The sequence below is a fragment of the Melanotaenia boesemani genome, chromosome 12 (assembly GCF_017639745.1).
Source record: "Melanotaenia boesemani isolate fMelBoe1 chromosome 12, fMelBoe1.pri, whole genome shotgun sequence".
In the NCBI taxonomy this organism is placed as follows: Eukaryota; Metazoa; Chordata; class Actinopteri; order Atheriniformes; family Melanotaeniidae; genus Melanotaenia; species Melanotaenia boesemani.
Genome location: NC_055693.1, coordinates 20073904 through 20101736, shown reverse-complemented (window position 1 = coordinate 20101736; position 27833 = coordinate 20073904). Strand labels below are relative to the sequence as shown.

The 27833-nt window shown below is 38.0% G+C and overlaps 2 protein-coding genes across 3 annotated transcripts; one reads left to right on the top strand and one right to left on the bottom strand.

Moving 5' to 3' along the window:
• The first annotated feature begins 1613 nt into the window (after positions 1–1613).
• On the top strand, positions 1614–8672 carry xrcc5 (X-ray repair complementing defective repair in Chinese hamster cells 5). The gene is made up of 21 exons (XM_042001514.1): positions 1614–1769; positions 2166–2279; positions 2375–2558; positions 2978–3026; positions 3151–3273; positions 3513–3689; positions 4430–4544; positions 4739–4877; positions 4981–5093; positions 5225–5287; positions 5376–5513; positions 5601–5691; positions 5816–5943; positions 6443–6639; positions 6823–6922; positions 7046–7115; positions 7275–7384; positions 7596–7692; positions 7850–7917; positions 8004–8078; positions 8245–8672. The coding sequence occupies exons 1-21, from the start codon at positions 1755–1757 to the stop codon at positions 8257–8259; spliced, it is 2181 nt and encodes a 726-aa protein (XP_041857448.1). The 5' UTR covers positions 1614–1754; the 3' UTR covers positions 8260–8672.
• LOC121650159 (collagen alpha-2(VI) chain-like) lies at positions 8658–26349 on the bottom strand. 2 transcript variants are annotated; one of them, XM_042001512.1, is made up of 28 exons: positions 26202–26349; positions 24337–24489; positions 22136–22743; positions 22024–22044; positions 21292–21357; positions 21141–21194; positions 20990–21034; positions 20887–20913; positions 20775–20801; positions 20617–20661; positions 20478–20531; positions 20229–20291; positions 18260–18322; positions 18127–18180; positions 18002–18037; positions 17857–17919; positions 17307–17369; positions 16945–17007; positions 16809–16871; positions 16669–16719; positions 16491–16589; positions 13274–13336; positions 13142–13177; positions 13009–13054; positions 12771–12923; positions 10759–11214; positions 10628–10666; positions 8658–10549 (listed from the first exon to the last, which is right to left on the bottom strand). In XM_042001512.1, exons 1-28 carry the CDS (start codon positions 26287–26289, stop codon positions 9948–9950), a joined length of 3201 nt encoding a protein of 1066 aa, XP_041857446.1. In that variant the 5' UTR covers positions 26290–26349; the 3' UTR covers positions 8658–9947. The 2 variants fall into 2 exon arrangements, with proteins under 2 accessions (XP_041857446.1, XP_041857447.1); XM_042001513.1 differs by having other exon boundaries at positions 24346–24489.
• Between the last annotated feature and the right edge of the window lie 1484 nt (positions 26350–27833).

Genomic DNA, 27833 nt, shown 5'->3' with positions numbered 1-27833 from the left:
TTTTGTTACATATTCATAGACATTCAATATTTAAATGAATATGTTACACACAATATGTACATTGTGTGTAATATCTGTATTTGCATTCCAAATGCAGTGAAACATTAATAATGCTGAGGAAAGATGAACATGTAAGTGCATGCTGGTTTCTGGCCTGTGGGCACTCTTTATTTGGAGTTAACAGATCTTGTACAAAGATCAGGGGAAATGGTGGCAGGCCCTGACTTCTTTTTTTGCCATGTGCTCCATTAGGAGGTTTATTCAGCCTTGTGAAAATCGTAGTCAGGACTGGCTGATATATGGTGTTTTCATTGTCATGTTTTCACTAGTTAAAAGCACCATCTACATTTTATGTTGTTTTCATTAAGTTCTCTCTCATTGTCTAGCTTAGAATTGCCACCACATTTCCACACAGTCATATTTGCTGTTACTGTAATTCATTTGATTTATTTAAGTCTAGTACACTTTCGAAAAATTATGTAGCTAGGTGTTTTATACTCTTGCACTTTGACATAAATGTAAGGCAAACAACTACTGCTAAAAATAATTGAGTACATAGAGGCTTAAAAGGATTAGATGCTTTAAATTCTCAGTGAATAAAATGTTTGGACTGATTTAAATGTTTGAACACTCCGTCTGGGTGTTCAAACATGGGTATTTTTATTTTTAACAAAGGAGAAGACATTGAACAGTGGTTGTGAACTGAATCTGTATTTTGCATGGACTGTATTAAATCAACAGGACAATTAAATAAAGTGTACAGTTTTTTAAAGTACAGTTTTGGGATCATTATCAAATTTAAAACAATATGTTGCCTTCTGCTGTTACACAGAAAATGTTGACCAGCTTCTCTTATCTCTTCTTTTACATAATAACAGACAAAAACAAGTCAGCATATCAGCATTGTAAAACACACTCCTCCAGATGGCTTTCTGGGCTTTGGGTACTTTAAGATCAGATTATTGGCCCCTAGTGAGCATCCTAGTGCAACACTTTTTTTTTAAATAAACAAAACAAAACAAGACAAAAAAAAAAAACAAAAAAAAAACAACTGTTGAATTGCAAATGATGAACACTGTTAAATAAACCCATATCTACCTATACAGGTATATACTACAAACCATTTGATCATTTCGTTTTTTCCCTTCAAACATCTCAAAATAATTTAAATAGTCGAACAATGACAACAATGAAATGCATGATCTGCCTCCTACTTTGTTCTTATTTATTTATTTATTTTGCAATTATTTAACAATTAGCTGGCAACTGGAGGGGCAAAACTTAACATGCAATATTACTTATTCAACAGCTTTGCATCTTTATCTATCGGTAGTGGTAAAATCAATTCATGGAGTCTTGGCTACATCCAAGAAGATTAATGCTTATTTGCAGACTTCATACTCTCAGTAAACCAGATAAAGCGCTGGAGGGCGTTGTAGTTACATCTTTTTTTTTTCTTTTTTGTGTGTGTGTATGTGTGTGTGGGTGGGTGGGTGTGTGTGTTGGACTGATTCATTAGGTATAGCATTACAAAAACTGTTCAAGTGTAAACAGTTTATTTCATCAGGTAAATACCAAGTAATATTAGCAACACTCATAAGAAGAAAAAAAAGGAAAAATTTACGTCAACTTTCGAAGGTGGCGGGGGGACGATCCAAGCCGCAAACAGGAACTTTGTTGTGCAGTAGTCTTCTGTTTCTTTCCGGAGCCAAAGCAGAGTAACACACAGTTATTGGAAGAGGGAAATAGAGAAAATGGCAGGTGCTAAAGTAAGTTTTTTTCTCTTGGTTGCCTTAGATTTAATACCAATTGCTGATTTGTAAGATAATATTTGCTCTTTAGAATTTGAGTTTTCTGAAAATGAGAAACAAACTGTTTGTGTTGGTTAAGCTTTCGCGGTTTAAACAACGGTGGCATGTCGAGACATGTTCAGACTCTCAGCTTTCAGTCGTCACGCCCCCAACCGACTCACGCCAAACTCACTTTATTTTGTCCATTTTACCCATAAACTGACGATTTTCTTGAACGTATTGTCAACATGGTATTAAAACGTGTTTTAATAAAAGTAATAAATAATTTAAAAGTGTTTGTGTATGCAAAATATATCCCCTTTGAAGCTTTTCACAAAACCGTTTCCATGAACCTGAGATATTTGCTCTCCGCAGTCAGCTCTGGTGTTGTGCATGGATGTGGGCTTTTCCATGTCTAACTCCGGTCCCGGTGAGGAGCCCCCTTTTGACCTTGCCAAAAAGGTTATTCAGAAGTTTGTTCAACGACAGGTACAGCTGTACATTAACAACTCACACCACTGTCATTAAAAAAAAAAAAAAAAAAATCAGCATACGTTATACTTTTTTTTTAAATGTCTTGTCAGGTTTTTGCAGAGACTAAAGATGAGCTGGCTTTAGTTCTGTTTGGCACAGACTCCACCAAAAACCCTCTGGACCAGGATGACCAATACCAGAACATCACGGTTCAGCGTCATCTAATGATACCAGACTTTGAGCTTCTGGAGGAGATTGAACATCAGATCCATCCAGAAAATCAGCAGGCTGACTGTATTCTTTCTAAGTCTTTACAGTAGCAAGTACATAGATATTTAATGTAAAATGTTTACAATCAAATAATTGCCCTTTCATTCTGTGGTAAATGTTTACTTTGTTTATAGTGGTTGTTGTTTCTATTTGATAAGTGCGATTTTAAGGTGTCAAATTGCTGTACGGGTCTAAACAGACATTCATGTAAAACTCATAATGACTAAATATATGAGTAAAAAAAATATAACTTTTCTTTCAACAGAAGAATTGAGACTATTGTGGAAGTTTGGTAAGAAAAACATTTTTGCTATAACAATGATATTTGGTTGAACAGTCACTGTTAGACCAATAGCTTAACTTTTAACCCCTAAGATTTTAGTTGAGTTGGCTTCTCTCCTTTGTGCTCACGTGTTATGAGCTCCTTAACTAGTGTCTAACAGGGCTGGATGCACTTGTGGTCTCCATGGATCTTCTTCAAGGGGAAACTCAGTAAGAAACTGCTGGTACCTCATCAATAATTCCACATGTCCACAGAAAAATTAAAAACAGACACAAATTCATGTATATCAATGATTATTGTGCTCAAGAGATTACTTGATGTTATCTTTTTGAGGGGGAAGAAGTTTGATCGTCTTATCATTGTCCTTCTGACTGACCTCAACACCCGGGCCAGCCCAGACAACCTGGATGTTATTATTGAAAATCTGAAGCAAGCTGGCATCACCCTTCAGTTTTTGTAAGGTTTAAACACATTCAGAATCTGTTACTTTGTGACTTTCCTATTCTACATATCCCAGAACAAACACTCATTTTTCTTGAACACCTAATGTAAATTTGAGGGTTTTTAATAAACTGATTCACTCTTATATAACCAGCTTATGGTAAAAGTAATTTAGCTAGTTTTTATTAATCTTGGTCAATTTTATAATTCCACAGCATTTTTTCTGGTTTTAACTAGAACTGTTTGATTTCCAGTCTCCCTTTTCCTGTGGAGGATGAAGCGGAGGGCCAAGGGGATGGGGATAGAACAGGCCCTGATCACCCTGGTTCAGGCAAAGGTCTGTCCAGGGAACAGAAGAGTGGCCTGGATATGGTGAAACACATTATGCTAAGCCTGGATGAGGAGAGCCTGGACGAAATTTACACTTTCAGGTTGAATAGTCTTTTCTTTTTTTTTATCTGTTATTGTTTTTTCAATGACTAATACCAGAGGTGTCAAGTAATGAACTACAAATACTTTGTTACCTTACTTAAGTAGAAACGTTGGACATCAACAGTATACTTTACTGGAGTAATTATCTTTTAGCCGACTTTTTATTTCTTCTCCTTACATCTTTATGCAATTATCTGTACTTTCTACCCTTTACATTTTAAAAAATAGCCTTGTTAATGCTGTTTCATTTTGGCTTGTTTTGTTCCTGCTTGTTATTGTTAACAAAAAACAAAACCCCCACACACACACACAAAAACATATCCAGATAAATCACACCGTCTGGTTAGAGTGATTTAACTGTGGTTGGATGAGAGCTTTAAACATATACCATTCCAACACTCAATTGGTTTGCACGGAAATCATGTCACAGTCCAGTGCACTATAGGTCTCGTAGGACGGCCTAAGCTTTGGTCCTTAATGGCATTTCTTTTCTCCTTACATTACTTTTACTTTAATACTTGAAGTAGTTTTGAAAACCAGTACTTTTACTCAAGCAAAAAGCTTGAGTGCACGAGTAATAAATGTTAATACTTTTGACAGCTTTTGACTAATTTATTTTTTCTGTGTTTTGACCTCTAGATCAGATAGATCAGCTTTTTAAATATATTTAGAAGTACTTGGTTCTTGCATATGATGGTGTCTCATAATTTTATTTCCTTTTGCTTTAATCTTGCTGTAGGAACGCAATCGAGCAACTGTGTATGTTCAAGCGTATTGAGAGACGACCAATGGCTTGGCCCTGTCAGTTGACTATTGGCAGCTCTCTTTCCATTCGTGTTGTTGGTTACAAAGCAGTAAGTTTACAGTGAAGAGTACATGATTATAATTTACACATTTAGTATAGCACTGAACTAAATACATAGTATATACTGTTTAAAAGAGCTAAAGCATGTCTGAATAATGTAGTGTTACTCCATGTCATACTGATCATGGCTAATTTATAACAGTTACATAAAGCTCAGCTGGAAATATTTCTTATGTCCACCAGGTGACTGAAGAGAAACTGAAAAAAACCTGGATTACAGTTGATGCTCAAAGCAACCAAAAAGATGATGTGAAGAGAGAGACGGTGTACTGCCTGGATGATGATAATGAGACAGAGGTGCAGAGGGATGACACCATTCAAGGCGAGGATGCTCTTTGACATCAAAGTGTTATCTTCTAAACATCTCCTTGAAATCCAACTCTTGACTTCCAGTCATAATTTAAGTTTACTTTTCTTTTTCATAGGTTTTCGTTATGGAAGCGACATTGTTCCCTTCTCCAAAGTTGATCAAGAGCAAATGAAATACAAGCATGATGGGAAGTGCTTTTCTGTACTGGGCTTTACCAAACAGAACCTGGTATTGTACATATTCATCATAGCAGTGACCAAAAATGGCATCTTTTAAAAAAAAAAAAGAGAGAGAGATAAAGCTCTGGGACTAGCCTGTTTTTTTATTCCATGTATTTTTTTTAAATTAAATCTCTGTAGGTACTTCGCCATCAGTTCATGGGAACGCAGGTCGTCAAGGTTTTTCCTGCCAAAGATGATGAGGTGAGCATGTAGTTAACTGGTGCATTGCTGGTAAGTACATGTTGTTACTGACTTCACCCAATCTGCTTGTATGTGTCTGTGTGTGCAGCATGCAGGAGTGGCCCTGTCGGCTCTAATCCGTGCACTGGATGAACTCAAAATGGTAGCCATTGTACGTTATGCCTATGACCGGCGCAGCAACCCACAAGTGGGTGCAGCTTTCCCATGTATCAAGCAGGACTATGAGGTCAGACCTTAAAAATGCAGATTTTTCCAAACGTATTAACAGCATATTCAATGAGTCTGTCTGACAGCACTTCTTTCACCTCTGTAGTGTCTCATCTACATCCAGCTTCCCTTCATGGAAGACCTGAGAGAGTTTACGTTTCCTTCTCTTGACAACAACAAAAAGTTTACTCCATCAGGTACTGTTTTATTTCTCTGAAGAAAGTGCTATTCCGGTTTGAAGCACCATAAGTGAAAAGAAATAAGTCAGGGCATTTAAGTCCTTGAGGAAAGACCTTGATTTTTGATGTGTGCCTCCTGTAGATGCACAACTGTCAGCAGTGGACTCTCTTATTGACTCTATGATGCTGGTAGAAGATGAGAATGGAGAACAAAAGGACCTGTTCAAACCCCACCTCATTCCCAACCCTGCTTTCCAGAGGCACTTCCAGGTACCACAAAAGAGTTTAGAAGTACAGTGAAAGTTTGTAAGTTCTTCAGTAATTACTATGTTTTTGGAGACATACTTTCTATTGCACTTATTCCAGTTCAGGGTTGCAGGGAACATTAAGCCTATCCCAGCAAGAGGAAATGATCCCAAGTAACATGGGATCATTTCCTCTTGTCAATAAGTGATTTTTATATTTTGACTTGGGTTCTTTGCTTATAATCAGATATAATATATAATGCTTGTAAACAGTGACTAATATATTTAATGCTTGTAATCAGTGAACATTTTATGTTTTTATAATATTTTTTTAAACACCAAATCAGATATACAGCACTGCTATCCTGTTAATTCTGATGTCAATTGCAAATGTTTAGAGAATATATCCAATGTTCTTTCCAGCTTAGATGAAAGAGCGTTACGATTGTACGACTGTCAATATTTAACAAGGACTGCAGCCTTGTCACTCCTGGATTTTCCTTTCCCGCCATCCTTTTCTTTAGTGTCTGCATCATCGAGCAGTAAACCCTGGCACCCCTCTTCCCCCCATGGAGCCATGGATGAAAACTGCTGTTGATCGCCCTGAGGTCATTGATGAACGCTGCCAAACCCCACTAGAGGAGATAAAGAAGGTGTTTCCTCTCACTGAAGTGGAGAAGAAAAAGAAACTCAAGACTAGTGCTCAGGTTTTTGGCAAAGAGTAAGTTTGGATTCTGTGTGTTGGTGGGTCTTTGAATGTCACAGATAAGGACATGTGTTCAAAGTATTTTGTTGTCAGAAACATTAAAATACAATCCTGTATTAAAGCTTTACTAGCAAAATTAAATTTTCTGAACTGTTAAGAAATATATATATTCTAACCATCTCATTTTGTCATTGATAGCTCTGAGGAGCCAGATGCCAAGAAGGCAAAAACAGATGAAGCAGAGGAGGAGGAGGAGGAGTACAACCTGGCTAATATCGCCGAAGGCTCTGTTTCTTCAGTAAGAATCAGAGGAACTGGGTGATGTAATAACCATAGGAGATATAATCTCTCTATAAAAACAGGAACTCCACCACTTTGTTTTAAATTCTTTAGAAACATTTACATTTCACCGTCTATCCAGGTGGGAAGTGTGGATCCAGCCCGAGATTTCCGTGCTCTGATCAGACAGAAGAATCTTCCGTTCGGAGAGGGTGAGGTCCAGTTTTACTTTTTTTTTTTTTCTCTCTTTGACAAGCTAACCTGCTTAACTTTACTTCTGGTTAGATTATAAACCAGCATGACTCACACCGAACCCTTGTAATTATGTTTTTCTCTTTGTTTGGTTGTGGTGACTCCCCGTGTCCTTCCAGTCTGTCAGCAACTGACTCACAGGATAGAGCAGTTGCTTAGCAACAAGAGCACACACTACTACATGAAAAGCATCACCTGTATCCAGGCTTTTAGAGAGCAGTCCATTAAGGTAAACAAACACTCAGTGTCTATCATCTGTCACTGTATAATGGTTTCTATTAGACTTCATAGTTTGGCTTTTCCTTGGCAATTAGGAGTCTTGAGATTACAGTGAGTCTGTTTCTTTTCTCATGACTTGAACAGAGGCCAATTATTGTAAGTATGAGCTGTTACAAGACCCTTAAATGGACTGTGAATGTTTTATCTCTTCAACAATTCAGCTGGGTAACGCTGATCTGTACAATAGCTACCTCCAATCCCTGAAAAGGAGCATTCCCAACAGAAGCCTAGAGGTCTTCTGGGATCTGCTTGTTCAAGGTACGATGAGCTTCTTGGGGTTGCAAGGTTTTGCTTAAGTTATTCGTCCCCTGAAATGAGATGAAACCTCTACATGGATTAAGTACAAAGTTATGCTCGAATCACAGCTGAAGTTTGCTCACCAGTTTCTGTCTTTGTTGACTTTTTTGATGGACAGATGCTTTAACTTTAATCAGCAAGGATGAGGTTGAAGGAAGCACAATTTCCAAAAACGAAGCTAATCAGGTGAGCTAAATGTGTATGTGCCACACATAAATTCAGAACACAACAGAACTATTTGTTTGACTGACTGAAGCCTACTTTGTCTGCAGTTTTTAGTGGCTGAGGAGAAGAAAAAGGAGGAAGCTGCTCCACCAGCTGATGATACTGGAGATGTTGATGACTTGGTAAGTGAACCTTTTTTTGGCTTTAAATGTTTGACTAGTCTGACTCAAATGTATGTTTAAGCTATATCACATGTATTTTCAAAGTGCACTTTAGTATTTGGGTCTGAGGTATTGACAGCTGTTATAAACTCATGAGGCTTACATCTTTTTCTTTCTTCCTGTGCAGCTGGACATGATGTGAGAAGAAACTCCAGAGGAGTGTCTGCAGAAATCTGAGGAATGTGATCTTTGAATCCAGCTAGACCGCCCAGTTCAGCCGTCCATTGCTCTGGATCCAACTTGGAGGCCCATGATACTTTATAACTGGTGATAATAAGTAACTGCATACACACTGCATAGAAAAGGGTGCAAGTCAGCTGTACTGTTAACAAATATTTTGTAAGTAATTCTCTGTAGAACTGATAAGTAGACCAGGCCAAGGGCTTTAAGTCAAGTTTTGAATGTTTACATTAATTAAATTTCACAACTCTCTTCTGATTTCTTTAGAGTTTGCGGTAATGTTGGGTACAGTAGTGCTTCAAACTCATAATTTACATGCACTAAAAAACCAATTGAACAGAAGACAGCAGCACCACAGTGTCCAGCAAACTGCAGCTTTATTATGGTATTATTAAAGCTAAATGATTACAGTGACGAATGTGTAACAAAATAATGTTTTTTGACAAAATATGATGGAAAAAAATGCTGTGACGTTATATGCATATTGTACAGTGCATAACAGTCGTACTAAGTCAATCTCACTTTTAAAAGGTAATTGCAATAAATTTCAACATGGTGTTTTGTTCTCATTAACGTGGCTCTTGTGGTTCCATGGGTAACGTTAACTTTGTACCTTTGAAGCAGAGATTTTAGGGAAATGTGTCATTTTTCACAAATAAAATATAGTGCAGTTATCTGATAAACTTGATTTTTGTGTTAATCATTAAGAGGCCTTTTTCTTTTGAGAACTACTGCTTAGGATGTTATTGCTTCATTTGTTTATATGTCAACAGTCTGACAGTCTGCTAAACTGAGCTTACCCTCAAAGGAAGAAGTTAATCTGAACTGCCTGATACTGTGTGTAAAACCTTGTTAGGGACCTTCTTCGATCCCTAAGGACTGTTTTACAATCTTGGCACAATTTAATGCTGCAGTTTTGTAATATGTATTCCTAAAAGATTGAACCGGTCCCACTTTGTTTTGCCAATGCATAGTTTTGGGTTCACAACCTGCAAGAATACATAAATATGTTTTATTTGATTTTAAAAACAACCAAGGTAGCTAATACTCAGTGCTCAAGTCATTGATTTTAGCTAAATTGTGGAGACGTTGCTTAGCTGTAGGACATAATTTCTTAGCTTGTGTTAGGTAAGATTTAAAAACAGAAATTAGTTTTGGCTTGTTTTGCTAGCTGTGGAAATCTCAAAATAGTTGTCCTAATTACAAGCATATTCCGGGAACTCAGTACAGATGGATTATCTAACTGAGCACTTTAAAGGTAATTTAGAGTCATTTTAATATGCCTGTTGATACAAAAACAAAATGACCTCAGGAAAACAACTAAATAAGCCAAAATGATGCCCAAGACTGTGACTCCTTCTCCTGCAGTTAGCCAATTAGTTGTTGCGAAAAGATGATTTCTGTCTCTCATATATATTTCAAACTTAAAAATGAAATTATTTCAAATCAATTACTTTGTGCCACTCCTTGTTTCCCCCAAATCTTTACAACAGAGGTGAAGAGCTGCTAGCTGATACAACCACAGAGCCACAAAAATCATTAATGGGAACATGATGTTACACCAGGTTAAAATGAACTAAAATCAACCACTAAAATGCTAACTTAGCAGCTGTAGCACCATTGTGTTGCTCACATGAGCATGGTCTCTGTTTAACACACCCACCGGATGAAACGGTCAAACAAACTAGATCGTATCAGATCAGAAAATGTTTGCCCTTTGAAGATTGCATTCTGATCATTCATAGCCAGCTTTGTGAGGACGTCTTGGTCAACATCACTTCCTGTGGCAATCACTGTAGAGACTATCTGTTCCCTTCGCATTGCGCTAACAGCTTCATCCAGGCTACTGCTGTTAGTGACGCCATCTGTGATGAAAACAAATGAAACCTCGGCACCACGTCTTGTCTTGCGAGTACTTCCTTTACCTAAGATACTGTTGATAGTGTGGATGATGGCAGGCCCAACAGCTGATGATGAATCCAAGTAGGGCAAGCGTGATATACCATTAGCAACAATAGCAGAATCATGGGTCAGAGGGAAGGCCACATGACTCTCATTCTCCTTGCCAAACTCTGTCAGTGCCAGACGGGCTCGCATTCGATCATTCCTGGTCCTGGCCATAACCAGTCTATCTGCCACCTTCTGCACAAATTCACTCACATATCGAAAGTTCTCCATCCCCAAGCGCTCTGAGCCATCTAGTAGAAAAACCAAATCCACTGGTCGCCCAACACATGGAGCTATATCTGGTTCTATAAGGAAGGAAGATGAGTCACTTAGTGAGCCACATTTCATTCCAGCACAAATCCAAAAATATTAATAAAACTCACCACTTTGACAGGGGAGATCTGGGCACTTAATCACTGGATCTGAAAGGGAAATTGAACAGATACACTGCAGGTTAGACAAATACCAGAAGCACCAGTATCATAATAAAACTGGTTTTACTGGGACACCTTACCAGGACAGAGCACAGTTTCCATCTTCTCTATGAAGTTCTCAGCCACCAAGTCGGAGTATTGCTTCATCTCAGTGATTCGGTTCTTATTCTGGCACGCTATTGACACAAGAGTCTCACTATCATGTGTCTTGTCAAACATATCACCAATGCCGATGGCGTTCACCACCACAGCGGGGTCGTTGCAAAGGTACCTGAGCTGATAGTCGTGATCACGAGGGTCAAAGCGGCCATCTGTGACCACGACGACGGATACCTTAGCGCGAGCTCTCTTGCTGTCCCTAATGAGGTTATCATAGGCAAACTTGAGAGCTGAAGGTGTAAAGGTGCCCCCAGCTATCCACTGTAGATTCTTCACAGCTGTTTTAAAGGCAGACATGGAGTTTATTGTAGGATCGTCAAGATGAATAGCTTCAAACGTCCCGTTGTGACTGAACTGTACAACTCCAACCCGTGTGCCTAGAAGATGCAGACATGTCAGATTAATGGAATATAACTTAATAGAACATCTTTAATTACCAATAGATCTTACAAAAACCTGTGTTTATCACTTTGCAAAAATAATATTTGTTTTTGTTTTTTTTTTGCAGATGTAAGGTGGGCTTTTATTAGATACTACAACTTTTAACTTCACAGAATACTACAGTATAGCAGCAGAACTGTTGTGGATTTAACTTTTAAGTACATTAGAGTCACTTAGTATTTCCTTAACTACAACACAACTGGCGTGACAGCACCTGCAATTTCAATAATGAACACTGGGTACAAGGATAGTAGCAGTTTTTTTTCTCATCAGGCTCTATAAGCTCCTACATAAAAAGGGGCTTTTAGACATAATTTAACAGTTCTTTCGCCCAAAATACACAGATTGCCTGACACTTAATTAGGAGCAGGAGCAGGTTGTTTGAATCGAAAGACGTGATCAACACAAAAATCATTATGGAACAATGTGACACTAAAAGTAAGGCAAGATCAACCTGCTGCAGAAAACTGTTAATTATTTAAATGAGTAAACTTAAAATCCACTTACTGTGAAACAATGCAATATTTCCTGCTACTAATGTCTACTAAAATCACTACACAAAAGCTTTTAAATGTCCAATTTAATATATTTATACATGAAACTCAGGGAGTACTTTTAGCTCCATAATGAAGGAAATGCTTAAGTCTTTAGTTTTTTATCACAACACTGAACTGTTTGTTCACTAATAATGCAAAATGAAATAAATCAGTTGTATTGCTTAGTATAGTCTTAGGGCCTGTGTGCTATAAATGTATTGCTTGATGGCATAACATTAGACTCAAAAGGTTTACATATTTCAACAAACCCTTTAGATTAGATTAGAATCGACAAAGTGATTTTCTTATTTACCATTGATTTCTGGTCAACAGGGTCAACACACTGAAATCCCTTGGGTTTTAACCATTTAATATACTAAATGTTTTAACAAGCCTTTCAGTGACACTGAGTTTTAATTAAATTTGACAATATAAATAACATTTCATCAATGTTTTATAAATTCAGCCAAGCCAACCTTTTACATGATGGTTAAATATTGATTTTGTTATGGTTGACGATGTGACATCTTCATCAATATGACACTTTGTTTTCAGAGTGAGACACCAATTTAGATTCCATACTTCTGCCTGACCACATGTAAATGTTTAAATCAAATTTTCCTGTCATCAGGAAGAAATCCATGCAAGGAAAGCACTTTTAATAATTGATTTAATCTAAGACTCTGAACGTCTAAGCATGAGTTCCCATGGTGACCATGCCTGGTTAATAAGGAGTCACCCTTGCTGCTCTAAAAAACTGTAGGCCTAACATAGCATATTATTCCATTAAAATCATTTTATAGTGCTCCCCTCTAGTGGCTTATTCTTTAAATGTCTTAGGTTAGGATCATATCATAAAAAAGGATAAGTAATCCTGTAGCTGCACAGCTTAATGGCTGATTTTAAAATGTTTATATAGTTTATTTTTATGTATGTCTGTGTTTATTTAATTGTACCAGTTGATGACGCAGGATCAGAGGCCATAGATCCCAGCTTGCTGATGGTGCTGATAACAAAGTTCTTTTCCAGGGTGAAGTTTGTCAGCCCAACACTTTCTGAACTATCGATTACAAAAACAATGTCCAAAGCTCCACAGTGTTTCTCACAGTCTGAGAAAGAAATTAAGAGGATGATAAGCATGTTGAAAGACATTAACTACAAAGCTGTGTTTGAATAGTGGTGAGGTCTGCTTACCACAACAACCACATGTCTCCCTTATATAGGTCATGACATCGCAGTCCTGTAGAGACATTTATGCAGGTTAGAGGAAATACACAGAGGAGAATATAACTAATTTAATTAAAAAGTCTAATTTAAATTTACTTACAGTGAGCCCTGGATCGCCTACCGATCCTGGACCCCCCTTCACAAAAACAGCACAAGGAGAGAGGAAATAAATTAGATGTAAAATTTGCATGCATGGTCAAACCATTATTTGAGAGGCTGTGCATTTGCTTACATCAGCTCCAGGCTTTCCCCGGGGTCCTCTCTCTCCTGGCTCTCCCGGCTGGCCTGGTTCCCCCTAAATACAGAACATATTTCAGTGGCAGTGAATCATTTCTCTGCATTATTACCTCTGCATATGTGTTAAAAATATTCCACTTCAACAAAATGTGAAAAGCTACCCCCCCCCCCCCCCCCCCCCCCCGTCATTTCTTTTACAGCTGATCATAGAAGCGACATGAATACAAAAAAGAATTTTACAAAATAATATAGTTACACAGATGTAACAAAGTGGTAATGATGATGATGATGATAAAGATGAATCACACCATCAGTCTAGCTGTTGTCAAATGATCTTTGGGGCTGCTGGGATATTCACACTTGTAAAATGTTTAGATAATGAACTGCACCAGTTAAACCATTCATCCATCCATTTTCTATACTGCTTATTCCAGATTAGTGTTGCAGGGGAGCTAGAGCCTATCCCATTATTTAGCAGGCAAGAGGCAGGGTACATCCTGGACAGGTCACCAGGCTATCACAGGGCCAGCACAGAGAGACAAACAACCACTGACACTCACAGTCACTCCTAGGGAGAATTTAGACTGACCAACAACCTAACATGCATGTCTTTGGACTGTGGGAGGAACCAGGAGTACCCAGAGAGAACATATAAACTCCACACAGAGAGGCCACTGTTTGAATCCCTCCCCAGCTGAGGCTCGAACCTTCTTGCTGTGAGGCTGGGGTGCTAACCCCCAAGACCACCGTGCGGCACATGCTAAACTATCCACTGAATTCATGACTTTATTTCCCAGCTTTTAAAAAAGATATTTTTTAATTTTACAGGACAGAAAGGCAAACTGATTAAACCATCTCTAAGTTATATCAATCAGAAGTGGATGAAACTTCATTTGTGGTAGGCAGCTCTCGAAATCCAATAAAAAACCACTCTAACCAGCAACTGTGACCCAAAACAAAACTCAGTGCCTCTAGGCAATAAGTATTCTACTATTGGAAAGCCTGCTTATGTCCCTTTTAGTGTTACATTGGCAAGGAAAATGCATTTGTGGGATGAGCAGCAGAGTTGAGTATGTGAGTTACAGCCACAAATAACTTGCCTAAACTTCTCTGCTAATGCCAAAAACATTATTCTGCTAATGATTCTTGTTTGTTGTCTTTTTTATTCTGAAGAAACAAGACATATTGACACTTTATCAGCTTATTAATTAAACAAACAGAGGCCTCAGTAGTATGTGGAAGAACTCTTCACAGCCACAACAGCCTAGCACTTTCTCTACATGCTGATCAGCAGCTTGGTCACACACTGCTGTGGGACGGCATCCCGTTCTTCAATCAGCATTTGCCGCAAGTCAACCAGTATGGTTGTGCTGGTCACTCTGGAACAAACAGCATGCCCAAGCTGATCCGATAAATGTTTAATGGGGTTTGAGTGGAGAGATTTTCATTCAGAATCACATCTCAATATCTCTCTGTAACCAAAGATGACAAGCCTTGTTTTCCAGGTAGAGATATACCACCCTATGCCATCACACTGCCTCCACAAAAAGCTATTACCTTATCAGGGCAGCAATGAGCATAGTGTTGGCAGAGAACAATATAAGATTCCTTGCCAAGACAAGAATACATACAAAGAAATAATCAACCAAACAAATTTCCTAACCTTTTGTGCTATGTTTTTTTCTAATATTCAAGACTATATTTTTGAGGTCACCAGAGTCTTTAATTATCCATTTATGTAAGATAATTGCATTAAAAATAACTTTTGGGATAACTTAATTACTTGTTGTGGTGTGAATCAGAATTTTCCTATAATCCAAACCTAAGCAAACAACAACATAGTGATAATGTACCCTGAAATACTCCTAGAGAACACCAAAGCAGACTTAGTTTACATGGCTAAAAATGCTAAAGAACTAACTATTCATTTATCTGTATTTATTTGTCTGTACTGCTTAGTCAGTTACAGGTCGCGGGCAAGCTGGAGCCTATCCCAGCATTTTAACTTTTTTTTTTTTTTTAAAACAAGCAGGGTACACCCTGGACAGGTCACCAGTCCATTGCAGGGCCAACACAGATAGGGACAAACAACCACTCACACCTAGGGAGAATTTAGTGTCATCAATTAACCTAAGATGCATGTCTCTTGATGGTGGGAGAAAGCCAGAGAACCTGGAGAGAACCCATGCATACACGGGGAGAACATGCGAACTCCACACAGAAAGGCCACCGCCCCCCCCAGGTTCGAACCTCCCCCCAGCCGAGGCTCGAACCAGTGACTGGCTGTAAAGCTTTGGTGGTAACCACCACACCACCGTGCAAATATAATTACAAAGGCAGGTTTTCACCAAATTTTCAGTCAATAATGGCATTGAATTTCCACAGCATGACACCAAAAGCACGAGTACTATTTTTAAATCTATTTTTCTTGCCATCAGGTTGGAAACTATGGGCTTTTTTCTTTATTTTTCCTTATTTTCCACAAATATCTACATCCCACAGAAGAAAGTCTATTTTATGATTTCTTTATTTTAAAACCTGCAAATAGAAATAAAACTGTGGTCATTCAAAAATGACAACAAATTTCTTAGATATTTGTCTAAAATTATAAGTTGTCTTTTCGTAACATTTGCGCCTCTAAATGACTTTTATTGAGCCTCGGCTGAGGGAAAAATGGCTCTTTGGATTGTAAAGGTTGCAGAGCACTGTTATAGACGAGTAGAAAGCTTAATTAATCCCTAAGGGGAAATTCACATGCTTTCCAGCATATATTTAAGTAGTAGTAGTTGAATATTCTGTATAAACTTTAACATCAAAGACATGAATAAATTAATGCATCATTAATTATAAAATATACAAATTAGCATAATGATATCTTACATTTTTGGTATTTAAAGTAAACTTAGAGAATAATACTTATTGATATTAAATAAAGAAAAAATACTAGTGCACAGCTTTAATATGTCATAGTATTTTCAGTATTTTAATTTTACTTAAATACAGGATCTGAATACTTTTTCCTTCCTTGCATGTGTGAAACACCCCTTAAAATGTTTGAAGCTATGCAGCGTGTACAGTACATACTTTGAAAAGACTGTTTCACCAGAACCGCTGTACGTACGTGAACATCAGTCTCTGTGTATCTGTTCAGCACCTCTGATTAAATCCTTTATTTTCAAAAGCATTTTGAGAATTTTTGTCAATTTTCTTACAGATTCCCCTGGCGGTCCTTTATCTCCAGGATCTCCTCTGGCACCACATTGACCTCTGGCCCCTGTGGGTCCTCTCCTGCCTGGTTCACCTGTGTCTCCCTAGAAAAAAGAATTGTTACTGTAATCATAAGGTGAGACATTTAAGTCATGCAGGGGGTCTAGTCAAGTAAAGTCATACTGTGCGCCCTCTTGGTCCTGGATAGCTGAATCCTGATCTTCCTTTGTCCCCCTTTAGAAGATGAAACTTGGTGAATAATGTAGCATTGTACATACAAGCATTTATGTTGACAGTGATCAAGAGAAGTTCCCTATCCCCACCTGCAGACCACGCGGCCCAGAGTCTCCTCTTGGTCCAGGATCACCAGGATTTCCTATAGTGCCCTGAAGCCACATGATGTAAAAGTTGTAACTATTTAAATAGAAGTTATAACAATGAGCAGCTGGTATAATTTACATTTCCTCCAGGGCTCCCTGGTTCGCCTGGCTGACCCCTCGGTCCTGGTAACCCCTGGTCTCCCTGGGAAAGAGAAAGTTAAAAGAAACACTTTTACCAGACACAACTTTGACTCCAGGTGCCACACACACAATTACTCATGCTGATGTGAATTTAGGCAAATACTGGACAAGTCCTGTTAAAGGACTTATACTTCTCTTGGAGAATGTCTTTTTATGATAACAGACTCTGTTTTGGTTATTTTGGCAGAGCAACATGTGCAGGAAAACAGCTCCAGTGATGAAGGTTCAAAGGGCTTGCTCAGTTCTAAAGAACCTGCTGAGCCATCCTTAAACCAAAATCCATCCACAGCGTAATCTCACCTTAGCGCCCTTGAATCCATCTTCCCCAGAGTGACCTCTGGCTCCCTCTGGCCCTTGCTCTCCCTTTAAAATAAATGAATGTGTCAGAATTTGTGCTACATTACAAATCTTTGTCCAATGTACAAAAAACAGTTTTTTCATTTTTACATTTTTTTCTGCATAAATAATCTATAGCAACACTGAGCCACAGAGCCATTACAACAACACTGATGATGAAATTCTAACAGGAATGGTGAAGATCGGCATGAAGCTGAGACACATGGTACTCGTCTTTCTCACATTATAAAAATCTCACGTCAGTGTTATCAAAAAATGCTCTCTGCATTTCAGATTCCCATCAACAGCTATCTTTTTATTTTGTTTTCTTCACCATATGTTTTTTCCTTTACACTCTACAGTACGGTGGATAATACTTCAAATAAAACTGTGATTTTGTCCATTTTTTTTAACCCGTAAATACAATAAAATTGCATTAAAAACAAAAACAGGAAAATGACAGTGAAAGTTAAAACTATAAGCAGATACAGCTTTTATTGAACGTTGAACTTGCCTTTGTCCCCTTTCGCCCATCAGGTCCTTGTGCCCCTTTTATTCCAGGGTCCCCCCTCCTTCCCTGTTAATATTCAGTAAATACTTATTACAAACTATAACAAGTACTGAAAAGATACTTTTAAAATGATGAATGTTTTAAATACCAGATCGCCTTTTGGTCCAGATCTGCCATTAGGTCCCTAAAAGAATTTAATTTTATTTAGTGTCTGCTGTCTAACATAAAACTTTCTTTGTAGCAAAAGTCATTAGAAATAAATCTGCTACTTACTGGAACCCCCTTTTCTCCTGGTAGCCCTGGATTTCCAGAATTTCCTCTTTCACCCTAAAAAGTTATTCTTTAGATGAGAAACTCTTCCCCTAAAGCTCACCATGTTTTTTTTTTTTTGTATTTAAAAGGTTACCTTTCGTCCAAGATCACCCACTGGCCCAGGTGGGCCAGGCTTCCCAGGATAACCTGGGTCACCCTAAAGTAACACAGAAAAAGAAAAAAATTAGCATATTTACATGGAAAACAGAGTTGAGAGGAGGCAACACTTACTAGGGCGACTGCTGAGTGCAGACAGTAGATAGTTTGATTTTAGCTCTTTTATATTCAAGCTCTGCCTTTTATACTGCCAAACACAACATTCTCACAGTCAGAGGTTGGAATTATGACCCCTATCTTAGTTTATTCCACTCATCTCCAACAAAATTTCTTCATTACTCTGACCTCCTCAGTGGCCTCCTCCTGCAGCGGACATGTACCACAAGACTCAGTCCTGATTCTCCATGTACATGCTGACTCTTTGCCACCATGTTCAGGAGCATAATGTAAATTACCCTTTTTATGCTGATGACACGTTGCTGTACATGCTGATAAAACCCACAGACCCCAGCAACCTTGCAAGTTTCACAGCTTGTCTTTCCGATAGCCCCAAATTTCCTTACAAAAGTAATTCTGTTTGGCCCCCCACATTCTCTCAAATATCTCATTCTTTTCATCCAGGCTACTAGAAATCTAGGCGTAATATTTAATTTTAACTTTAGTTTTGATACTCAGGTTGTTTAGTCTTGTTTTCAGTTTTGTCTGGTTATTTCTTTTAGCTGCTGATACAAAACATTATGCATATTTTTGATTATTTTCTCCTTTACTACTATAATTCACTATTCTTAGCAATTAGTCATGATTCCTTTTGTTGTCTCGAGCTGAATTGTCTGGACAAATAAAGAAATAAGCACATCATCCCTGCACTTACCTCCCTGCAAAGGCTATCTAACAGCTTTTGTATGGATTTTAAAATCGTAATGCTCACCATAAAAACCCAAATAATCTTAAAATTATTGCCCTGGTATGTACCCTTGCGGTCACTGAGATCTACAGATAGCATCGTGCTAACCCTTCCCATGACAGTTTGTGACAGAGACATTGGGCCTTTACATTTCATTTCATTCAGCTGCCCTCTTATGAAACTGCCCAACCACTAACGTCTGACACTAACCAAATATTATTATTATTAATACTGTAACATGCAGTATAACACGGAGTCCCAATGGGACACAAGAAAATGTTTTCCTTTTGCGTTACCTCACAATTGTTTTGCATCTGACAGACACTGATCACACAGCTACGAAAGCGCCCACAGCCTCCGGAACCCCATGTCCCCTATGGGGTTCCGTAGTATAGTATATGATTTTAGTGTATGTAGCTGCGCCAACATAAAAACCTAGAAATTACTTGTTGGTTTTTTCCTGTCTGACACAGGAAGTCTCAAATCAAAATTCTTAATGTTTTATATATTTAGGTGCTTAGAAATCAGCTGAACACAACATCTGACATAGAATGAATACCTTGAAATAGATGGTGATTTAGAGGCCTTGAACCAGTCTGTCTAAGGTTAAGTCGGATCCTAATAAGACCAACTTTTTTTTTACTTTCCTCACAAATCACTGTCCTGACAATAATCAAATAACATTTTTTCATGTCTCTTTCACTTGTGCAGATGTAGCAGAACATGCCGTCCAGCTGAATTCATGTTAAACTGTAAAATAGTTCTTATAATGTGCCATTTTTCAGCTGAAGTGAGGACACTTACAATGTCCTCTGGGCCTTTTCTACTTAGAGTGCTTTCCTCTCATGAGTGGTGTATATATCTGATAAATAATAGTTTAATTAAAAAGTCAGACTGGATTGGTGCAGCTATTCTGATATTTTGTGTCTGGAATTTTTCCAATTACTGAACATAGTTCTCTCTGGCACCACAGTCTTTCACTGACTGATTCACCCACCAACTTAATACCATTTTCCAATTAATTCTGCCAGCATCAGACTGTTACTTTCTTTAGTGTCCGGTTAATTGAATGAATAGATTGCAGTTTTGATTTGATTCTCACCTTTACTCCTTTGTCACCAGGTAGCCCGGATTCCCCAACTTCTCCTGGGTAACCATCAGGTCCCTTTTAGTAACAGACAATGAGTCAACGGTTCAATAAACACATAGAGCTTAAAATGCAAGGAAAATTTCTAGATTTTTTCCATTTATTAATACCTTCATAAAACATGGTCAAATTAAACCTGTGATTATGTTCTGCACAGAAGCAGGTACTGCCACCCTGAGACAGATGTTAAATAAAAACACCTACTTTGTCACCTGGCTCTCCTTTGCAGCCTGGAGTACCAATTCGACCAGTTTTACCCTGAAGATTTTGCAGAGACATTCACATGACATTAATGAATCACACATATTCGGGTCATGGTGTACATCTTAGTATAATCACTTACCTTTTGCCCGTCTGTTCCGTTTTTACCAGGCACACCTGCCACACCCTGAATGTTAGAAAAGAAATAAAATTATCAGATGAACTTAACTATACGGTGCTGATGTGTAGAATATGACAAAGCTAAGTATTGGGCTAGCATAGCATTAAAATTTGCAAAACCTTTGCTCCACTTAATCCAACTTCGCCCTGTTGAGATAGACACAAGATGTTAATCCCAACACTCTTATTAAGTTTCTCAAATGAACAACAAGCAGAAAGATTGAGCTTTCACCTTATCACCTTTATGGCCAGTTTCACCCTGGGCAAAAACAAAGATGGACAAATTAAATAACTGAAATAAGAAACAAACATCATTAACTCATGCCTCAGCAAACCTTTAGGCCAGGTCTTCCAATTGGACCTTCAATCCCAGGATCACCCTAAAATATAAAGAGTTATGTTCAGCAGGTGGTTATGATAAAATATGCTTCTTAAGAATTTAAAGTCCAATTCTCTTTTAAATTTCTAAATGTAATTTCTACACACCAGGCTACCCTTTTCACCTTGTGGCCCGGTCATGCCTCTCTCTCCTTTTGCACCCTGAAAATAAACAGAAGTGTTGACATTTCAACAAATCAAATAAGCACAAATGAACATTGCAGATTTAAGAATGATTTTGAACTCTTTTCTAACTCACTTTTGGCCCTGGAGGCCCGTTTCGTCCAGGGATCCCAGGACTTTCATAACATGTCGGTTTATAACACTATGAGTTCAAAGAAAAAAAGCAAAAGTATATAAATGAAAACGACTAAACAAGACAGACTAATGCAATTTCTAAATGCAGAATGCATCAACACACCCTTTTTAAATGTCAGTTTAGTTAAAGACCCTCCATGTATAAAACCTTTTGCATTACAAACTGTACAAATTGTATTAAACAGCTTTGAACAAGCTTGGATGAAGTGTTGCAAACATTGTGTGGATGAATGAAAGCAGACTGGAAAATGCATTATATGATTTCATTTACACATTTAAATGCTCTAATGAATACATCTGAAAATGTAGTATGTATTAGTAAATTTTTGCAGTATGTATCAACATTTTTAAGACATTTGGATTCAGACATTTATGCTACTGAAGCACAAACAAATTTTGAACCTGTTTGTGTTTTTTACGGCCTTGAAGTATGATAGAATATCTAGAAGGCATGCTTGTGTAAAGCGGGCCCACTATTTCCTTTAGACTATGGGATGAAATAGTCCCTTAGCATCATGCTTACTTCTCTTGAATGAAAGAACAGACACAGGACCTGGAGCTTGTATCCTGAAATGGCAAAAGCCTCATGATACAAATGGACTAAACGACTCGAGTGAGTGACTCTGTTTCTGAACAGTCTCTGGCTTTTTTAATAACACATACAATTTCTTACCTGTAAATAGGCTTGATATTTCTGCAATGAAAATGTCCACAGTCAGTGTATGGATGTGATAGTACTGATGTTAAAATTTGAACTGACACAGAGGAGAAAGATATCAAATTACCATGACTTTTATGATGCGATCAATGGATTCCGTGCTTAGTCTCACTTTCCCGTCAATGATCTCCATGACTATGTAGTTGTCACGGTACAGCTCAGTGGGAGAGCTGGCTATCTCCTGCATTCCCAATTCATCGACATTACTGGATGCTGCCACTGAGAAAACATGAATTCCTTGTTCCCGAGCTTTGTCTGCCATCAGCTTGATCCCTGCGCATGGATTCCCTGTCACGTGACCGTCAGTGATAACCACAGAGAAGAGGACAGCCTCTGTATCTGCATAGTGACGTGTCATCTGGTAGGTCATGTTTTTGAGGGCACAGTCAATGTAAGTGCCTTTGCCCAGGTATCTGATCTGACCAAGATTCCTGATGAAGTTCTCTCTAGTTGTGAACTGGCTGAAAACCAGCTGCTTCTGGGAGAAGTGCAGACCTCCAAAGGACCAAGTGATCTGGATCTGGCCTTTGTACTCCTCGTCAGAGAGCCTCTGCGCAAAATTTTTTGAGAATTCCTTGATGCTGTCCACCAAGCTGCCAGGAGGAGATTCCTGCAGGGCAATGGTCTCTGAGGTATCAATGGTGAAAAACAGCTTGATGGGACAGTTGATAATCCCTAATGGAAGAAAGAACATTCACAAAAATATAAATAACTACACAATGCAAAGTTTAGGGGTAGATCTGCATGGCTCTGTCTGTCAAGATTTTACTTAACTGTGTTTAATGAAACTTTAAAACTGCAAAAAAGAGGATGAGTGGCCTTGGAAGTGGAGATGCTTTGTGAATGGCCACTTGGTTACAAACATTATGTAGCAGTTTAACCGGCATGTTCTCATATATTACATGACATGAACTAAAGATAAAGAGGATTTTTTGCATACAAACATGGGAAGAGCTGATGCAATGCAAAGCTTTTCTTATATCTGTAATTATTTGAATAGTTTTAATCTGAGTGCTGACGATTATGAAAATGATGGTACCTTTGTTTATGTGATGAAACAATCAGTAATGCTGTTTCAGTTACAATAGCTCCATTTGTAATATTACAAGCAGACAATTAAAAATGGTAAAAAATACCTTAAAGAACAACCACGTTATAAGTAGAAAAGACTAAATGTGAGAAAGAAAAACATGCACTGTGTTACACAGCTCAATTTGAATGGTTCAAAATGAGCTCAGCAGCAACATAACAGCGGGGAAATGCCACTTTAAATTCAGTGCACGAGTTGTTGAATTACACAACATATTCAAAACTAATGGAGCATTGATTCAATAATGACTATTTTAATTAGCAATAATTTGTGTACATTTATATTTGCCATTATACAGTTATGTTGTATGTTATTGTGTTTGTATGATGAAACAACTGAAAACCCATTTCACTGAAAGGTATGTTTATCTCACTCGAGTTCTATTCTATTCTATTCTATTCTACATTTATTTGGCAGATGCTTTTCTCCAAAATGACTTACACAGCCAATTAGCTCGGTATTGGATAGACTTTGCTGAAGGTGGCATCCTTCATCCATGCGGAGGTATCAGCAAGCATGCTGATATTCGCATTGAGATGGTTGTGTCGTCAGGTGAGAAGGAAAGGAAAAGCTAAGTGCCATCTGCATAGCAGTGGTAGGAGAAGCCATGAGAGCTAATGACTGGCCCATGTGAGGAGGTGAATAGTGAAATGAGGAGAGGGACAAGCACCGAGCCCTGAGGCTCCCCTGTTGTCAGCCCATGTGATCTGGACACTCCCCCTCGCCAAGATACTCTGAAGAATCTTCCTGTGAGGTAGGATATGAACCACAAGAGGACAGATCCTGAGATGCCAAGCTCCAAGGGTGTGGAGAGGAGGATCTGATGGTTGACCATGTTAAAGGCAGTGGACAGGTCCAGCAGTACAAGGATTGAGGATTGACCAGCAGATCTGGCAAGCCCTGCCTAAAGCCAGACTGATATGGATCAAACAGGTGTTGTCTTGGAGGAAATGTGAGACCTGAGTGAAGATGGCACACTCTAGTAGTTTAGACATGAGTTGAGCTTCAGTATAATGATTTAACTGTAACATTACTTTTTAACATAATGTTTATATTTTCATTTTAATTTACACGACTGCCAATATAAAGATCTTCACTGAACATAAATTAAAAAAAGATATTGAGACCCCAACATTATTACAATCATTATTACATTTTATCAAAAAAATAAAACTCACTCTCACAACCTTCAGGTCTTGGTGTGGGCCAAGGTGGAAGCGGAGGTGGAGTTGCTTCTGGACTATCACCTCGTCCACGAGATGGTACATGTTGAGGCAATGCAGCTTGGAGCATGGACAGAAAGACGAACCCCGAAATCATTGCCATTTTACCTGAAACACACACACACACACACACACACACACATATACATGCACAGAAGTGCAAACAGAACAGTTGTTAAGGTTCACTCTGAGTGCAAAGTTCCCTTTCAACAATGGAAGTAGATGGCAGAGAAGTGAGTCTTTGCAGAAGGGTCTCCACAGAGCACAAGAGTGTTTATCATTTTTTAAAACAAAGTCAGGGAAAAAAGAAAACAATATTTATAACTAAATTCTTTTTGTAGAGTTCTTACTGTTCAGAGAAACAAAAATCCACAGCAGAGATCCACAGAAATCTAGATGAGATTTTTTTTTTTGTGAAGAGCTTTCTCCTAGTTGGGCTTCTTGATAAGCACCAATAAGAAAACAAAGAGGAGTATTTTTACTGGAAGCAATCAATGGTGTGAGCCAACAACAACAAACAATAAAAGACTGAGACACAAATTAACAGAACACACTGTTATCTTTCTCCTTATTTTCTGTCAGTCAATAATGTAATTAAGCTGGCTCTTCATTTTAAATGTAGCCGTGATTTTAAGTAACAGATTAAAAATATTTAAGAGTTATCATTTTGAGTTACAAGCTGCAGGTTCACATTGCCCTGAATACTGTTTACAGGTGTTTTCTTACTTTTTTGATAAGGTAAGGTTAGCTTCTCAAGGGTTTTGTAATGAGGTGATCTATTCTATGCACAGTTCATCCACAAATTCAATCTACATCTACCATTATTTCACCCATTAAACAGGTGAAGGAGTGTAATATTTACTGAATCAAAACATCAGTGGTGGAACCAGTGGTGATCCCATATCTCCAGAATCTGGGACCTAACACCATTCTTCAGGTTGACAGCATTCTCCCCCAAAAAGCCAGGATCATCATAGAGAACCTCCAGAATTTTGGAGTGGAGAGGATGGAATGGCCTTAACCCACCTGAACACTTGCAGGATTAGCTTAGGCATGCTGTACATGCCAGGGTTCCCAACATAACCTGCTAGAGTTAATATATAGGTGATGCCTGGCTGTTGTGGCTGTGCATGAATCTTCCAAGTGCCGCTAGGCTCCTGACAGTGTAAAATGTAAAAATGGCCAATATGTGTTGTTTTTTCCTTATGTGCAATCATTTAATCCACCACGAAACTCAAATGAAGAATGAATTCCAACATCAGAATATTGCAAAGGATTATGGTGCATAATTACAGGCACTACCAACACATTTAGCTGTGTTACTCATTCCACAGAAGCACAATCCTTACAAGTTATTCCTCTTTGAAAAGGTGACTAATCAGGCTTTCCGACCATGTATAACACTAACTGATATTTTTTAAGGGGTGAAATAATGGACCAAACATAATGTACTATACTTTTTTGTGCTAAGATTACTGTTTTCACTAAGGTGGCGTGTTGCTTGAACTAACTCCTGTCTAACAACACCTCAACCACACTGTCAGCAACAATAATAAAAAAGAGGCAAAAATAACAAAAATACTGAACACTGTGATGATATCCTAGGCTAAAATATTATATAAGTATAGTAAATATAAGTAAATATAAATATACGAGTTTTTTTTATACATGAAACAAAAAAGTAGATTCTTTTCCTCTTAGAGTTCCTATAAACACAGAAAATGTGACGTGAAGCACGAAACTAACTGTATATCTGTCACTGCAGCTGACATTTAACTGTTATGAACTCTTTCAAAAGCAAAATAAAGTGCAGAACTCACCGTGGCGGCAGCATCTGGGATATGAGCTCCGAGCTGTGTCAGGAAATTCAGGCAATTTCAAGAAAGTCCACCAACTACAGATAATCATCTCAATAGGAAAGTTCCCATATCTGCCGACTCATCCGGGGTCAGCTCTTGATAGTTTTATTTATCCTCAACTGACAAACGAGCGTTCGCTCAGGCAGGCACGCGAGCACGCATGCGCGGCATAGTTCCACTGAATAGATATAGAATAGATATTTACATGATAGCCTCCCGTGTGGAGTAGCAGCTGCAACAGAGGCAGCAGCAGCAGCATTGTGTACAAAACCAAAACACAAGTTTAGAGACTTGTAGTGGATTTGGGTAAATACAGGATGATGCAAAGCGCTATTTATCTACCTAATCTAACAGAAAGAATGTCAGTCTCAGACTTATACTCTTGAAAGAGCAGCTTTACAAACACATCAACTTCCACTGCTGCATAACCTTACATGGAGAGAACTGCTCACAGACACTCCCTGTTTATACTTCAAGACTATACAGCATGGAAGATGTCATGGAGGAATTTAAGTGCAACAGCCATCCAAAATGATAGCTTAAGAAACAGATTTACTGATAAGAAAACAATGACCAAAAAAAAAAAAAAAAAAAAAAAATCTGACTATTTTAATTTTTAAGTGATGGAATTGTTAATTTTGCAGCAGAAATGCTCATTATGCTGCTTGCAGCTTAAGTGTGAAGATTGGCAGATTTATTTGTCTGTTTAATGCCACTGCTCACTGTGTGTTGTGGGTGTGTTTTTAATGCACAGCTTTTACCTATGAAGGAGTTTTATCACCATCAGTTTGAATTTATTTAGAGCTCTTACGTTGTTTACTATATAATTATTACGGCTAAATATAATCCTGACATTATAATCAGAAAATCTGTATAAATAATGTCAATAATCAAATTAGTTTTTTTTTTTTTACTTTACTTATTGTGTTCTGTTTAATTTTGGTGAAATAATTTCACTCACAATATACATGTAGACAATAGTAGGAATCATATGTGTTTTTGGTAATAATGCTGTAATGATATTTAATATCATGCTCTGCATAGTTTAAAGTTTTTCCTTTACTCATTCAAACATTTAGAAAAGTTTGATACTCATTGCATCATTTTGTTTAGTCCTCCATGCAAATCAATACAATAATGTGATTCACTAAGAAGTTAATAAATAGCTTGTCAAGGTAAGCAAATGTAATTTATTTTTGAATTCTTCTCACTAAAGTTTAGAGTTTCAAGGTGAAAAGCCTACATAAGCCCTCAGCATCTGATAGCAACACAGCTGCTGCAGCATGAGTTTAGTTCTCACTGCTGTGAGACATAACATCAATTTTTCATTGTCTCATGAAGGACATTTTTCCTGTCATACCCTGTGGATAGATTATCACAGATGACCTGGCTGTCTTTTTATGCCTTCATGATTTTATTTATACTTTAATGAATCAAGGGCAGCGACATGTCCTCTCTGCAGTAGCTGTGACACTACCTTGTCCTGATGATTGAAACGTTATGCATCATTTAACCATAGTATTTAAAAGCGAGTGTGGATGTGGTTTAGCCAACATTTTATGAAAGGCACTTCGAGACTCTCGAGTGTATAAG